The sequence below is a fragment of the Castanea sativa genome, chromosome 5 (genome assembly GCF_040712315.1).
Source record: "Castanea sativa cultivar Marrone di Chiusa Pesio chromosome 5, ASM4071231v1".
Classification (NCBI taxonomy): Eukaryota; Viridiplantae; Streptophyta; class Magnoliopsida; order Fagales; family Fagaceae; genus Castanea; species Castanea sativa.
Window position 1 is genome coordinate 72,642,113 of NC_134017.1, and position 17,504 is coordinate 72,659,616.

Sequence of the window (17,504 nt, forward strand, 5' to 3'; positions counted from 1 at the left end):
GTCTTTGCACCTCTTTAGGATTCCGAGGTGGGTGTAAGCTGCTTATTGCCTTAACCCGAGCAAAGGATTCACTTCAATTCCTCGGTGAGTCACCATATATCCTAGAAACTTGCCCGACCCCACACCGAAAGAGCATTTAGAGGCATTGAGCCGCAATTTATACTCTCTTAGCTTCGAAAAGTGTTGCTCGGATCTTCCGGATGTGCAGAAACTTCTTTACTCTTTACTACCATATCGTCCACGTATACCTCAATATTTTTTCCTAGTCTGTGCCTCAAACATCCTCGTCATCATCCTTTGGTAGGTAGCCCACACGTTTTTCAAGCCAAAAGGCATTACCTTATAATGATAATTTCCCGTAGGAGTGACGAATGTTGTCTTCTCTGGTCCTCAACGGCTAAAGGTATCCGGTGATAACCTTGGAAAGCATCAAGAAAACTCATCCGAGGATGTCCACCGCAGCGTCAACCGGTTGATCAATCCGAGGCATCGGAATGAGTCCTTTGGGCAAGCCTTGTTTAAATCACGTGAAATCTACACATACTCTCCACTTCCCATTCTTCTTTTTCACCACCACGGTATGGGCTAACCATTCAGATAAAACACTTCTTTGATAGCCCCGCCGCTTTGAGTTTGAGCACTTCCTCTTCGACGGCTTCCGAATGTTCCTTTCGAGGACCTCCGAGGTGGTTGCCTCCTCGGCACTACATTTGGATTGACCCTTAAATGATGACATATGAAGTTCGGATCAACCCCGGGGCCTCATACGCGTTCCAAGCAAATACATCCATATTTTTCTTTAAAAATAAAATCAGCTCCGTCTTCTCTTCCAACGGCAATTGAACTCAACCCGGAAGAACTTTTCGGATCATTGTCTATGATAATTTTCTCCAATTCTTCACACGTTGCTTCATCTACCTCGGCTATGGGAAGAGACTTTGATTGCTATGCTTCACCGTTAGCCGAGGACGGGAGTACCGGTTCGGTCGACGCAGCACTTGCAGCCGTGACACACGTCGAGCCACGGCCGACTCCCAAGTAACTCCACCACCCGATCTCCAGGAATGAAATTTGATTTTGACATGCAAGGTTGAGGAAACAGCCCCTAACGCATGCAGCCAAGGTCTCGCCACAATAGCCGTATAGGGAGAGTAGGCATCGACCACGATGAAATCTACGTCTACTACCTCCGGACATTCGATTGCACGTAGCGGTCTAATGTCCCTTTGGAACGACAGCCTTCCCTTCGAAGCTTATCAAGGGTGAGTCATATGGCATAAGATCTTCAACTCTTAACTTCAAGCCTCTAAATAGGTCGGGGTACATGATATACGCACCACTACCTTGATCAACCATTACCCTTTTTACATCATAGTTCCCACTCGAGTGGTTACCACTAAGGCATCATCACGAGGCCGGATGGTCCCCATCTTGTCCTCTTCGGAGAAACTTAGTGGACCGGGATACTTGCCTTGATCCTCTTCGGCTGATCCCGTGACTCCTCGGCCAATGTTCGAGCAATCGCGACATTACCCCGAAAGGAGCCGAGCCGGTCCTACTGGTGCCGCAAAAATGACGTTGATAGTGCCTAGCAGGAGGTACGGATGAAGGACCGTCGTGGTTTGCCACTCCCGATTGGTTTCCCTCGCCCGTTGGGTTGGTACGAAAGCTGCCGGCTTTCCCTCTTTAACCAATTGTTCCGAGATGATTCCACAAAGTGCGACGGTCCTCGGTGGTATGACCTCTCTCTCGGTGATAATGGCATGGAGATTTTGGTTGCGTCTCAAAGTGGTCCCCCGCCATTTTATTTGGCCATTTGAAAAAAGGCTCATGCCTTATTTTCTCCAACGACTGCTGCACCGCTCCACGAAGACGGTGTTGACCACTGTGGGGGTATGTGGCCACCGCCCGGAAAAATCCCGCGTAGGCCTATTGTTGTTGTATCGGTCCGACCCGAAATCCCTCCTTTCTTGTGGGATAACCTTCGCCTTGCCCTTTCCCCGCCGCCGATCTTCCTCAACCCTTTTGTACTCGTCGATGCGATCCATCGGTCCGACGTACGCTTACGACAGTTTCTTCGTTAAGGATTTCCTCAAGTCATGCTCGTTGGTAGGCCGACCTTGAAGGTCCTTATTGCTACATCGTCAAAGTCTCCGTCAATTTCGTTGAACATTTCCCGCACCGGTCCGAATATGTTTTCGGGGTTTCCCCTTCCCTCATGGCCATGGATAGTAAAGAATCCAATGGACGAGGAACTCTACCGCACGTGATAAAGCGAGAACCAAATGCCCTAGTAAGCTCTTTGAAAGAATCAATGGAGCTCGCAAGCCGTCAAACCATCTCATGGCTACGGGCCCTAGGCTAGAAGGAAAAATCTTGCATAACAAAGTTTCATTCCCGGAATGCACCGCCATTCTACGGGTTGAAGTGGCTTACGTGCTCTACGGGGATCCGTCCGACCATTGTAAAGAGTGAAGGCCGGTTGTGTGAAGCGCCGAGGCAACCTTCCTTCTTCCAATGCGCGCGAAGGGTGACTCCGGAGATTTGGTGCAATGCTCTTCCCATTGCGTCATTTCCTAAGCCCCTGGTGGGGTAGTCTCTCGCCACGTCTCCCATGCGGATTGTCTTCTTCGGAAGAGGCATATTCACCTCGGGGGAGTTCGGATCTTTGCCCGTAATTGTCATCCTCGGATCCTTCCGAAGAGGGGTCGAGGTCGGAGGAGTTCTCCTTCGCCTCTCGTGGCGCAATCTCCTCTTTAGGCCGTCAATCTCCTTCTGCATGGCCCCGGCATTTCTTTCATAAGGAGCTCGCTTCCTCCTTGCGAATGACTTGCACTTCGATGGTATGTGTAGTATGTACACTTCCCTCTCGGTTCTCTCCGTGATCGGGATGCAAGGAGAGATCCTCACGCGAGAGCCCACGGACTCCGCACCGCGTTGTGGTCCCGATCCTACCATGATGTCCTAAACTTCCTTAAAGACTAAATTCCACGACGGCGCCAATTGTAAGGACACAATTCAAGTTCCCAAACTACGACTGGGAGAAAAATGGGCTTGAAAGACCTTTCTTTACAATGAATTTGTAGAGGATGGGCTTGTAATTTAGATTTCAAGGATGGTTTAGACAATTACAAAAAGAACGGGCTTTGGGCCCAATAGAACAGAACAAAGAATCGTTTGCAAAGAGTAAGACTGAGAAATCGTCCTCGGATTGTGTCCGAGGATGGTTTCTAATGATATTTCTCAAGTTTGGATACAAGTGTTGATTATCATTTACTATTGGCTCTATCTCTTTTACTCAGAAAAGTCCCCCTTTTTGGATACTTGTCCCATCCATTCTTCCCTAAAGCCCGCTGGGATTAGGGACCAAGTTCCAAGCTCGATGTTCAGGTCCCATCCTTCCATCTATACAGTCAGTGTATCAATTTACAGAGCTTTTAATGTATGGGCGGTGGTAGCAGCTTTATTTTTAGACATTCCACCGTTCTTTCTCTCGCCCTCCACGTATACCGTGCATCCCCATAATTGTAGGACTCATTATAATATAACCCAGGGATACCAAACTTCTCTTTCTATGTCCTCGGCCTTGAAATCCGAGGACAAATCTACTCCTCGGACGTGTTTGGATATGTAAATAGTCCACGGCCATTTTGATGTCTTCGGATTTTGGGTTTCCAGCCCAAAATACTTCGTTGGGCCATCCTTCATATGCTATTGGGCCCAATACCCCTACAGCTGCCTTTAAGCTTTTTGGTAATTTGCTTTGGTAGTTTGTATTAGTAGTTTATCACTTATTTGTACTTTGATAGCTTGATTCCATATTGTTGTGTTGTGTATATGATTTTGACAAAGCTTTTAAGGTTTTTATTTTTCTATTTTTTTAACTAAATTAAGTAAAATTTGAAAAATTATAAAATATGATCTTCATTATTTAATTAGCTAGTTTACCTTAGATTGAAAATTCTCTTTTGAATTACATATTGTAAAATTGTAGTTAGCTAGTTTTTATATGCTAACTAGCCTAACTTATTTTGGATTTGAAACTTAGAATTTGGAAAACATTTTCCATATGTGTGGATAATATTTTGGTACTTAGTTGCTAATTAAACATGTATTGAACTTTTTAGCTACATCATGTCAAAAGTTAAATATATTTTTCTTCGTTAGAATGACATAAGAACGATATAGTGCGTGCAAATTACATTTTATGATGCAATTTTTTTTTAAATGGATGGATTCATATTTTAAGTGATTATATAATATACAAAGTCACTATCAATAGGTTTTTTGCTTAAAATCTGAAAATCAGTAGGATCTTACGATCCACAATCCGATCCTACCTACCTTCCACGATCCTACGTAGGATCCCGATTTTGACAACCTTGGTACGGAGTGTGTGGTGTGGGTATCAAAGTAGATCTGATGCCCAATTGAGATTGAATGTGAATCCTCTCTCTCCTCACTTTCTCATCTCACTCTCTCTCTATCTTGGGGTTGAATCTGAAGCCGATCTTGGGTTTGCTGTATTTGTTTTCGATTTTTGACAAATTTGAGAAGGTATATTATGGGTTTGTGAAATGAAATTTTTTGGGTTTGTGAAAGGAAATTTTTTGGGTTTGTGATAGAGAATTTGTTGGGTTTGTGTATAAGGGGATTTGTTGGGTTTGTGAAAAATGTTTAGATCTTAGGATTGACATAAAAAATTTGGTTGGTTGCTTATCTGAATTTATTTTATTTTTGTTGTGAAACTAAAAAATTTGTTTGGTTGCCAAATGGATGATAAAATGTTATTTTAATGGACGGGTTAACATTTATTGCACCAATAGTGTACTCCATTTACCATATAGGATATTTATGTTAAGTGAGTAACGGTAAGGACCAAAATAGAATTTTTTTTTTTTTTTTTCATTTAGGGATTAAAAGCGGTTAAATAAAAAAGTAGGGACTAAAACAGGAATAGAGTCAAAATATAGGGATGAAAAAGGTATTTCTGCCATTTAAATTTTGAATACTTTCATTGAAAACTTTAGAATGTATCAACTAAATTACATGACTATTTTTCTCCAAAAAAAAAAAAAAATTAATACATGACTCTTGACCATGCTAATTGAGTTGAACATGTTAATTAAGATGCGCGTTGTGTGTCTTTGTCTTGGCTTTCATCTCTTGAATTGGACGTGTTAATTATGATGAGCGTTGTGTGTCTTTGTCTTGGCTTTCATCTCTTGAGCTGAACTTGTCAATTAAAGTTGCGCGTTGTGTGTCTTTGTCATGGCGTTGTCTCCAATTCCCCTGTGGGACTTTTTAATAACAAGCTGTGCTCGTGGCACAACTTGTGCCTCAAATTGTCCGCGTGACGAGTCGTGGTACAAGGTTTTACCACATAATGTGGCAAGTTCTGAGTGGTAAAAAGGTGTTCTCACATATACCTACTATCACTTTTCTATCACTCAACTCACCATGTGGGCGAGTTATGGTACAAGTTATGTCACTTTATGTGACACTAGCTTAACTCTTTAATAACTATAGCTACTTGCCTCGGAAAAATAAAGGACATTCATGGATATAAATAGTGCAAGTCAATGGAGGAATGATATACAAAGTCATTCTGTCAGACCTTACTAAAATCTATAGAATGGAGGAATGCAATTAGGTAGTTTTTAGTTGTCGAAGTTGAAATCTCGTCTACACTAAAATTCAATATATAATGTTATAGTTTAACATTCTCCGAGATGAATTGATATCTTAGACTTGATTATAAAAAAATAATTATAAAGTCCAACTCATAAGTTGAAGTTTTATTATGTATATATAAAAAAAAACTATAAAATTAAAAAGCATAATTAATAAATAAAAGGAAGCTACCTCCAAGACTTCAGTATATATGGCTATATATCATGTTCAATACCAGCCACAACCTTTACTCTTCATAAGAAAAATCATGAATCCCGCTAAAGAGTTCTTGAATACATTATTTCTTCTCTCCCTTCTTTTCCGAAATTGCACTTCCCTTGACATCATAACACCCAACCAACCCATCAAGGATGGTCAAATTCTAGTCTCAAATAAAAAAAACCTTTGCACTTGGTTTTTTCAGACTTGGCAATTCCTACCGCCGCTACGTTGGAATTTGGTATTACCAAATTACCGAACAAACTGTTGTGTGGGTTGCAAATAGAGACAATCCTCTCAATGATACCTCTGGGGTCCTCTCCATCAACGATCAGGGAAATCTTGTACTCCACACCCAAAACCAAACCATTCCCATTTGGTCCACCAATATTTCTTTTTCTATCTCATCCATAAATAATTCTATGGCTAAGCTTTTAGATGTAGGAAATCTTGTTTTGATTCAACAAGATAGGCAACATGTTGCATGGCAAAGTTTTGATTATCCCACCAATACTATACTTCCGTCTATGAAACTTGGGTTGGACCGGCGAACCGGGTTGAATCGGTTCCTAACATCTTGGAAGTCCAAAGATGATCCAGGAACTGGCACCTGCTCATGTCGAATTGTTCCAATTGGGTACCCTCAGATGTACTTATATAGGGGTCAAACTCCATTATGGCGTCTTGGATCTTGGACCGGCTTAAGATGGAGCGGAATACCAAGAATGTCAACAGATCTAACCTTCAACAATAGCTTTGTGAATAATCAGGATGAAATCACCATTATGTCTAGTTTAGTTAACCTTGAGTTTCTCTCTAAAGCAGTGCTAGATGAATCAGGAATAGTTCAGTGGTCCTCTTGGCATGACACTAGATGGGTCGAATATTGGTCTGCCCCTCAAGAGTTTTGTGATAAGTATTCAAGTTGCGGTCCAAATAGTTATTGTAACCCGTACAATGGAGTCAAGTTCGAGTGCACATGTTTTCCTGGGTTTGAACCCAAGTCATCTCGTGATTGGTACTTAAGAGATGGGTCGGGTGGTTGCCTAAGGAAGAAGCAAGGAGTGTCCATATGCAATGACGGAGAAGGGTTTGTGAAAGTGGAACATCTGAAGGTGCCAGATACTTCAATAGCACATGTGAACATGAGTTTGAGTTTACAAAAGTGTGAGTAGGAGTGTCTTAAGAATTGTTCTTGTACTGCTTATGCAAGTACAGATGAGAGAGAGGAAAGGATTGGATGCTTGACATGGCATGGGGAATTGGTGGATGCAAGAATATATTCAGATGCAGGACAAGATTTATACATACGTGTGGATGCAGTTACACAAGGTACTCTTTTGTTCTTTATAGTGTTTAATCTACTAGTTTATTTTTTCAACTTCATGTTGATTCTCAAATATATATGTTCATGTTAAAATTTTTAATTTCCTTTAAAATTAATGCCTAATGCTAGTGATGTAAAATTTTGTGCTTTGGAGTTTTAATCTTTTTTATTTAATAAGGTGAATAGAATATTGATGCTTCCCTTTTTTACCACAACCTAACAAGAGCAATGAAAACATTGAAAAGTCCCTACAACCCAAATTGTAAGTTATGTCATATGTACTATAAATATAGCTAAAGTCCAAACCTTTTGTGTTATTTAGTCAAAGTTCATGTCTATTATGTTATTTTAGTCGAAATTGTATTAGGAATCCTAATTCAACATGCATCTTTCGCTCTACTATTGTCATTCCAAGGTTGTCAACCATCTATTCGGACTGACGTAACAGCCGTCCAACCCGAACTTCAACCGATTCGATTACTATGGTGGTCAATGGTGGTTTTGGGAGATGAGATCTAACAAATTTGATTCGAGTTCTTCAGCCAATCTAACCAAAAGCCCTCTCCTCCACCCATTTCTGAAGAGTTCTTCGTCTAGATCAGGTGGAGATCACGAGATCTCCAATGAAGATCTATTAGAATCTCGATTTTTGCCCCCTCTCTTAGTTTCAACCGAAACTGATTTAACTTGTTCAAAATCCAACTTGATCCGATCCCTTGATACTTTCAGTTGATGATAGGATCTCTGTTCTGCAACCAATGGGGATTGAGTCAAGTCAGGTTGAGCCCAAACCCAACTTGACCCAACTTGTGTACACCCTTAATTTATATTGTTGAAAATGATTATTTATATTTGAAATAGATCCATTTTCTAGCTCATATCATTTAAATTATGTGACACTTTGTATCCCATGACTATCAGATGCTAGAAATAAAATTTTATTTGTGAAATATATTTTGTACCCTTTAATAAATAGGCTCAATGTTGTGTACCCCTAATATTATCTTATTCTAACATGGTGCCAAGTTTATGTCACAGTACCTTTCCTAACATGGTATGAAAGTTCTGTCTCTACAACCTTTATTAATCCCTAGCATTTTATGTCAATATGTTGAGAATTTCAACTAAATCTCCATCGTCAAAATTCAAAATAAAAATTTAACAGCATAATTAATGGAGAATTAAATTACAAATATTTTTATTTTTATTAAAATACCCCCACACTTAGTTACATTAATAAGCGAGGGAGATTGGAAGATTAGGGTCCCGTTTGGTAAGAAATTTCTAGTATATTGCTTAAGTGTTGTAGAAATATGTGTACTGTTATTTAAACAACAAAAACTGTTATTTAAACATCAGTACCAAACATGCCTTGGTTTTCCCTATAAAGGAGAGCTCTTGCCATTTGACATTGTTTTTTTTTGGAAAAAAAAAGGTTTGTGGTTTGATTTGGTTGTTTGTTTGTTTGTTTGTTTTTTTTTTTTTTTTTTTTTTTTTTTTTTTTTTTTTTTTTTTTTTCAATAGGAGAATCACATATGGCACTCAACATTGTTGTTGTGAGGATAGGTTTATGGTTTCTGTTTAGTTTTTCATTTTTATAAGTTTTCTTCTTCAAAAGAGAATAAGATATTTTCCCTTCATCTCTGCTCTCCTTTTCCTGTAAAACTACATCAATGGTGACTATTTATGTTCAATTAACTTCTCAAATTTATGATGCCATTATGAATAACATTTCCTCTTCTTTTTTCCCCCCCTCAGATGAATATGCCAAGAAAAATGATCTTAATAGAAAAAAGAGGATGTTGGCAATTCTGGGAGTTTCCGTTGCTGTATTGTTTCTTCTTGTGGTCTCGGTTGTGTATTTGTTGATAATGAGGAAGAAAATAAGTAAGAAAAGTTCTTACTCTTGTTTGCTTATAGTGGTTTCTTCTTCCCTTATTGCTTTATTTATAAGGCTAGTGAACAGATGCTCACAAGATTACTCTAACAATATGTAAGAGTTTTTAAAAGAATGGGTGGAATCGATCCAACTCGATTAATCTTCTCCAATCTCCTTATTCAATAATAGTTGGCTAGTTACTACCGTGCACCTTTAGTGTGATAATCACTTCATAAGTATAATTTCTTATGGAGTGTGGGAGGTAAAGATCGGGGTTCAAGTATTCAATGGGGAGCTTTACATGCATATACACATATATTATACTAGAGTATAATTCTATCTTGTAAAAAAAAAAAAAAAAAAAAAAAACTTGGCCAATTTTACAATCTAAAAACAAGAAACTGCCCACAACTATAACCTATAATGACTCAACTACCCAAACTATTAGGGGACCTAACAATTGAAAATAAACTCTAACGTTGCAATAAGTAAAAGATAACAATAAGAATACCAAATACCAAATTCTAACTTTAATATGACAATAGTATATTAGTAGATAAACTCAAATACTAAAGGCACCTATTATTTCACACACAACTTAGTTGTTGGCTCCTATTATTTCTCATCATCGTACTTCGATCTTCTAGTGCTAGCCGTATGGACACCAACTACACACATACACGACCCTTTCATAGAAACCAACCATGCTATGCACTCCTACAATTAGTCTAATGGACCCACATTCACAAATACATGTATGTATCACCACCTTGTGGACAAAGTTAGGGATCGATAACACCTTCAGGGTGTCCATTATCACATGGATATTTTTTCACCCCTTCCATAAATGGCCCAGTCAATTCTTGACATTAAGGATTTTCTCCAGCCCTATCAGTAGGCCTGAGGAATTTTCATCACCCATAAGCACTTACTTCTTAGAAAGTGCATTTTAACCAAATGGGATTTCCAGTCAATCATAAACAAAAAATTATAAACTTCAATTTTTCCTCTGTTTCATTATTTTATTTTACTGTGTGTCTCAGTTTTATTAAATTAGGCTTTTGTGTGAGGATTTATAATTGGACAAATATGGTTACTAGCATTATCATTTACTTTTTTTATGACAGGGAAGAGGAATAGCTTATATTCATATAGCGCTGACTCCACTTTACCATACTTTGAAGACTCTCCAAGTAGAAGGGACCTCGATGGAACCAGAAGAAATTCAAATTTGCCATTATTTGATCTAAGAATCATTATTGTAGCTACAGATAACTTCTCTATTACTAACAAGCTTGGCCAAGGTGGTTTTGGCCCAGTTTACAAGGTAGTCTCAGTGAATGAGTCCCAGAATTTACATAATCTTATCCAAGCGTGTTAATGCATTAGAAATTCCCTCATGAATGTTTACGGTTATTCATTGGGTTGAATTCGTTATATAAGATTGGACTTGCCCAAATAATTCACAAAGTTGAGTATTTTTCAACAATTGTGCACTATGACAAAATGATATTTGAACTTTAATTACAGGGTTTGCTTCAAAATGGAATGGAAATCGCAATAAAAAGACTATCAAAATGCTCTGGACAAGGAATAGAACAATTCAAAACTGAAGTTGCACTAATTGCTAAACTCCAACACAGGAACCTTGTGAGAATTTTAGGATGTTGCATTCACAAAGACGAGAAGATGTTGATCTATGAGTACTTGCCAAATAAAAGCTTGGATTCTTTCATTTTTGGTATGTCGTCTATTTCACATTAACTTATCCCATTGTCACTAGAAATGATCCTCCCATTAAAAACATATCTGTTCTTAGTAGGAAGATTATAAACGTAAGCAAGTAATGACAAAGGCAATGTAATCTAATCCAAGTTCTCATTTCTTGATTTAGATGAAACAAAAAAGTCATGTTTAGATTGGGGAAAGAGATTTGAGATTATTTGTGGAATTGCTCGAGGGATTTTATATCTTCACCAAGACTCAAGATTAAGAGTTATCCATAGAGATTTAAAGGCCAGCAATGTTTTACTTGACAATGCATTGAATCCAAAAATTTCAGATTTTGGTATGGCTAGAATTGTTGGAGGGGACCAAATTGAAGTTAATACAAATTGCGTCGTTGGAACATAGTAAGTGTGCTAAAAAACAAAGATATACTTTTTTAAACAACTACTTGACTACTATTTTTATATCTAAGGAGAGTACAAACTACATGCCTTTGTAAGAAAAATATTAAGAATATCTTTGCAATTTGTTTTCATATTGTGTTACTTCAAATGTCACATGTATTTTAGTGCTTAAAGGGCTATCTTTGATCATTTTATGTTAAGGCTCAATACCATCCTTTTCATTGTGCAACTGCAGTGGTTATATGTCACCTGAGTATGCAATGCAAGGATTATTTTCAATAAAGTCTGATGTATATAGCTTTGGGGTATTGCTACTAGAGATCATTACTGGTAAAAGGAATAGTACTTATGATCATGATGGTCCTTCCTCAAATTTGATTGGACATGTAAGTACATATGCGAACAATAACTACAAAATTAAGCCTATATTGTTGAGCTTAACATGAAAAATATCTTGTCTTCAGGTTTGGGACATATGGAGAGAAGACAATGCCATTAAAATGGTCGACCGGTCACTAGTTGAGACATACCTTGGTAATGAAGTTTTGAGATGCATTCAAATTGGGCTTTTGTGCGTGCAAGAACATGCAACTGACCGGCCAACCATGTCAACAGTTGTTTTTATGTTGGGTAATGACACACCTCTTCCTTCTCCAAAATAGCCTGCATTTATTGTGAAGGGTACTAACAAATCAACTAGTGAAGCATCTAATTCTGTAAATGAAATTACACTTTCTAGAATTGACGGTCGTTAAAACCCCACACTATTTGTAATAGTGTACTAATACATCGTTATAAGTTTCCAATAAATGATTGAGTTCCTCTAAGTTTACTCTACATTACAAATTTTTTTTGTATGATCAATTGAACATAATGTATATTTTGTAAAATCATTACAAAAAAAGAAGATAATATATAATATTATACAAAATGGTATTGTCTAAGACTTGGATAAAATTCATTGTTTTAAAATTCAGACCAACCAGTTCAACTGGTTATCAAACACTGATCAGGTCAATAACTGCTAAAAAACCAAAAACCAAAAACTAGACCTAATATTTTTAGTTCTTTGACCATTCCCATTTTATAAATCATGATAAAATCACTACCATTTCCTTTAGCTTTTTCTATTACTTGCTTTCCGGAAATAATATACCAAAAGTTAACGGCATATATATGTTTCATGGAGAAAATTTGATTGGTTTTTCAAACAATATACCAAGTTTAACCATGGAGATTTAAAAGAGGAAAGCTAAATGCATTGTTATTATTATTAGACTACTGATTAATTTGGATTTCAGTGTGTTTTAATCAAAACGGAACAATTTATGCCCATGGAAAGCACACATGTGAAGCAAGTTCTTGAATTTTAGATATAGAATTAATCAAATAATAACTTGACACTTCTGAATTATCCGAAGTTTAACTGTCTGAGTGCCACCTTCGAAAATACATAAAATCTATATCAATATTTGATTCAGGGGGCAACATCAAATTAGTATATGATATAATTAATTTAAAACAAGAGTTATTAATTTTATAAAGAAAACGTTTTCAAAAAAAAAATTAAAATTAAAAGATAACGTATAAAAAAAATTAAATTAAATATATTGCTTAGTATTTGTGTTTCCTTTTAACAATAATTGATAGATAAATTGAATTTCATTACATTCAACATATCATATAAATTATTAAAATTCACATAAATTAGATTTTAAAATTAGAGAATAGTGGAGAGATGTTACCTTGATTATACTTTATAGTAATCTCAGAAAAAGAAGTAATTTACTTTTAATTCATATATATTTTAAATTAGCGGGGTTGAGGCATGGACCAAGTTACTGTCCTGAGATATTACATGGGTCTACGGAGTTTTTGGTATAGTAGACTAAACATTATGTGTGCTGCTCCCGAGATACAACAACTCGGCCACCTTCACTGATTATTCTTCAAGCTTACACCACTTATAGGATAGGAAACTCTCAATAATACTTTTCTTTTGCCCCAGAAATATATTGTGTAGAAAGTATGGTTGTATACATTTAAAAAAGAAAAAGAAAAAGATTTGATCATTATATTTCTGTAATATATATTTGGCAATTTCTCAAATAAAGTTGGCTGACCAAGTGGGATGTGTTGAAGACAATGAGGCTTGTAGCTTACAAGCTAAAAATGATAGAAGTGAGATAGATTAAAAGGCAAAACGGCAAAGGAAAGAAGCAGAGGAAAGAAGAAATGTTGAAACGGGGAGTTTTGATTAATGAAACGGGGAGTTTTGTTTAGTACAGACATATGAGTCACATGTGCAGCGGAAACTAAGATTCTGTTATGGCTTGCAGCTGTCATGTTGGGATTGGTTTATTAGTTGAAACTCAGTTACGTTGCTTGCTTCGCGCCTTGAGCAGAGCTCAGCCCTCTGATTGTATATAAATAGATATAGTTGCTAATTTTATTCAATTAATTCATTTGTAACACTCATTCAATTAGTGAGAATTTCAGTTTTCCTCCACTCTCTGTTATCTCTGTTATTTTTCAAGATGGCTAGAGAGAAATTTATATATTTATAGGAAAATTAGTGGGAAATTATTAGTGGGCTGACCACGACCAAAAAAAAAAAAAAAATATATATATATATATATATACACATATATATATATATTAGATACTCTCGGAGTACTATAAATGCATACTCCCCCCTTTTATATAAATGGTGGATCGCACCATGAATATAATTAGTGGGACCTACTATTCATGTGGGAGGAGGGAGTACGGATTTATAGTATTCCGAGAGTACACAATAATTTCTCAAAGAAACATATTTTTTAGTTTTTTTTTTTTTAAGGAAAAAATATTTTTTAGTTAAGTGGGAAACTTTATAGCATTGCTTTGTTTGTGGTTCGAATAAGGTCAATGACATTAATGCCATAGCTTCTTCCCATATATCATATGACTAAATGTATATGGCAAATTGACATTTGAAAGGAAACGTTTTAATGTATTTGGCAAAGAAATATTGCCATATACATTAAGCCACTAACATTCATTTAGTCAATAGTATTTGCATTAGCCAAATCATAATAGAAGGTTTTAATTTTCAAAAATAAAGTTTTTCATAAAGAGAATAAAACTGACAATTATTTGAATTTATTAGCATTATATTTAAATTTCAATTGTGTAACAAAGAAACTCATGATATAACCATAGGTTGAAACTCTCTCTCAAAAAAAAAAAAAAATTTTCTATTCAAAAAAAAAAAAAAAACTCATGATGTAGCCATCAACGTAACAATTATGGTTAAAGAGAATTTAATATTTTTATCAAAATAATCCAACAGTATTTGTTTTTTATTGTTTATTGTTTATATAATTATATCAACCATTCAATGTTTGGTTTCAAAATCAGAAAAAGTCGAAGAACTGCAAAATCGCAGTTTTGCAAATATTCGTTCACTTTGAATTTGATTCAATACATACTTATTTTTTGGTAAAAAGCTAGAACTAAATATACAATGCTTTCTTAATGATTTTTGTTTTTGTTTTTTTAAGACAGTGTTTTAAACATAGTTATCAAAACCATATTGGAAGTTGACCTGATTAAAGGATTAGTTCATTGGTTGAATTGTTGTAGGTTTAATATTTAATTAAACTATAAATTATAATTATATAAAGAAACTAAAAAAAAAACTCCATTTAGGTAAATTAATAAATTATAACAAAAAAATTAGATCATATGACATAAAGTTAGAGAATATAAGAAAATAAACACATCATTCATATAAATCATCCAATAATAAAGTTATTTAGTCCAAAAGTCTTAAAAGAACATATCTCTCATAGAAATTCAAAATAAATTTTGATAATGGGTAATCACGACAAAATGGGCTCAGAGATCGGTGGCATAGAGAAAGGAAGAGAGACCAGCGGCATGTGGAGAGGCGGAGAGATCGATTGTTTGCTGAAAATTTTTAGCAATATCAACCTGGGTAAACTAAGTTTTTTATGCTTTCAGATCTAAAATTTAATGCTCTAATACTACACAAAATGGCATTGTCCAGACCTTGTGATGAAATAACTATCATCTCCTTTTAGCTTTTTCCATCAAGTGACTTCTAAATAGTAAATACCAAAAGTTCGTTGCGAAATATATGTTCCATGGGGATGACTTGAAAGTTGAAACTTCATTGGCATTCCAAGCTAGATATCCAAATTGACAAAGTTAGAGAAAATTTACAAAGTTTAACCATAAGGATTTAAAAGAGGAACACTAAATGCATTATACCACTCTTTTATTTGGATTTCAGGGTGTTACAATCAAAAGGAAACCATTAATTTTATGAATTGTGCGAAGCCTATTGATATCTTCTGGTATGGTTGATATATAAATTTTTTTTTTTCTAATTCAATAATTTGGAGGAGGAATTCGAAACTTGGATGTGTCCATTGCAATTGGAAAATACATAAACTCTTTGTCAGGGTTTTCTCTTGTCTTGACTCTTGAGGAGAAACACAAGCAACAGAAAAGAAAAAACAACCGTCTTGACTCGAGGAGGAAATCAAAAAAAGGTTATTAGTTATGGGCTTAGATACCAAGCTCATCCCAAATCACCAAGTAAGGGGGCTTAATTAGATACCAAAAATGGGCTTTTAAGCCGTGCCACTATACCATACACATGCATAGTCACGTACACTATTTCACTGTGCGCCGCTGCCTTAGGCCACTTTCAAGTAACAGTTAACCTTTATATGCTCACTTTCTTTCTACTCTCATTAACCCTAACCTCTAAACTCTCACCGCTCCAACTACAGTCACTTCCAGTGATGTCTAATCTTCCTTTAGATATAATCAACGACATACTCTCCCGATTACCTGTGAAATCTCTGGTACGCTTTCTCTGCGTTTCCAACCGATGGTACATCCTAATCAATGGTCAAGCTTTCATCAAGCTGCACCTCTATCGCTCTATTGAGTCCAACACAGATCGCACTCTCATTGTCCAGGAACAAAACGCTTGTATTCCCTTTGATTACTTCTCTGTCAGTTTCCATGACGAGATTCGCTTCGGCAAGCCTTTGGAAATTCACCAGCCACTGCATTGTTCAACTATGTCTACCGACATCTTGAGTTGTTGCGATGGTTTGGTTTGCATTTATAACCAATGGGGCGAAGAGATTGCGATTTGGAATCCATTGATAAGGAAGTATAGGAAATTGCCTAGCGAGCCAATTGAGAAACCTCCTGGTTTTTCAAATTCTTGGCCTATTAGTTTAGCATTCGGGTATGATAAGCATAATGATGACTATAAGGTTTTGAGGGTTGTAAGATTTTTTAATATGGATAAGCCTGGAAAGGAGTTTGAAGTTAAGGTATGTAGTATTAGGTTACAGTGTTGGAAAAAAATTGAAGATCAATGGCCAAACAAGGAATGGTCGATATGTTCTGACTCGGTGTTCTCGAATGGAGCTTTGCATTGGTTAGTGGCTGAGGAAGGGCAGAGTCCGGAGAATATTGTTGCTTTCGATCTTGCCACGGAGAAATTCTGGGTCATTAGAATGCCAATTAAAGCACCCACTTCTTGTGTGACATGTTTGGAAGTATTAGAAGGACAGCTCTGTTTTATTGTGATCGTTGATGAGATGTATAATGATGTTTGGTTGATGAAAGAATATGGGGAAGAGAGTTCTTGGACTTGGATTTATAAAATTGAGCAAGGTGTTGTGGGTTCAACTTTTGAGTATTGCAAGCCTCTAATGTGTTCCAAGAATAATAGGAAGAAGATTCTGATGGAGGAGTCCCATAGGTGTCGTACATATCTTATTTGGTATGATATACAAAAGAAAATACGCAAGAGGGTTAAGATTCCTAAGCTTCCCGAGGTGTTTCAGACGGTGACTTGTGTTGGGAGTCTACTTTTGCTTGATGGTGATAATATGATTGATCCGACGCAGAAGAACAATAGGTAAAACAATGACAGTTTAATGAATTTTTTTTGTTTGCTTAATTGTTTTGGTCATGGTGTCATCATTTTTAGTTGCATAAATCTCTTTTACACAAGTGGTGGCTGTGAATGATAGGGGAGAATTCTGTGAAATTTTTGTGCAGGACCTGAGATCGTTTGGATTTTATTTGTTAGGATAATTTTTTGATCATGTAATTTGTTAGGATAATTTTTTTAACTCATGAAAAAATTTCATGTAGCAGATGCGACTTTGTCTATGCCAGGAATGAAAGCCCATCAGAACATCTTAATCCATTGGTGAAAGGAGTGATTTATTGA

The 17,504-nt window shown here is 36.4% G+C and overlaps 1 protein-coding gene and 1 pseudogene across 1 annotated transcript; both read left to right on the forward strand.

Moving 5' to 3' along the window:
• The first annotated feature begins 371 nt into the window (after nucleotides 1-371).
• LOC142637215 (G-type lectin S-receptor-like serine/threonine-protein kinase RKS1) lies at nucleotides 372-11,985 on the forward strand (annotated as a pseudogene).
• Nucleotides 11,986-16,047: 4,062 nt separating this feature from the next.
• Nucleotides 16,048-17,504, forward strand: LOC142635746 (F-box protein CPR1-like). Its single transcript, XM_075809849.1, has 2 exons — nucleotides 16,048-17,186; nucleotides 17,450-17,504. Exons 1-2 carry the CDS (start codon nucleotides 16,048-16,050, stop codon nucleotides 17,502-17,504), a joined length of 1,194 nt encoding a protein of 397 aa, XP_075665964.1.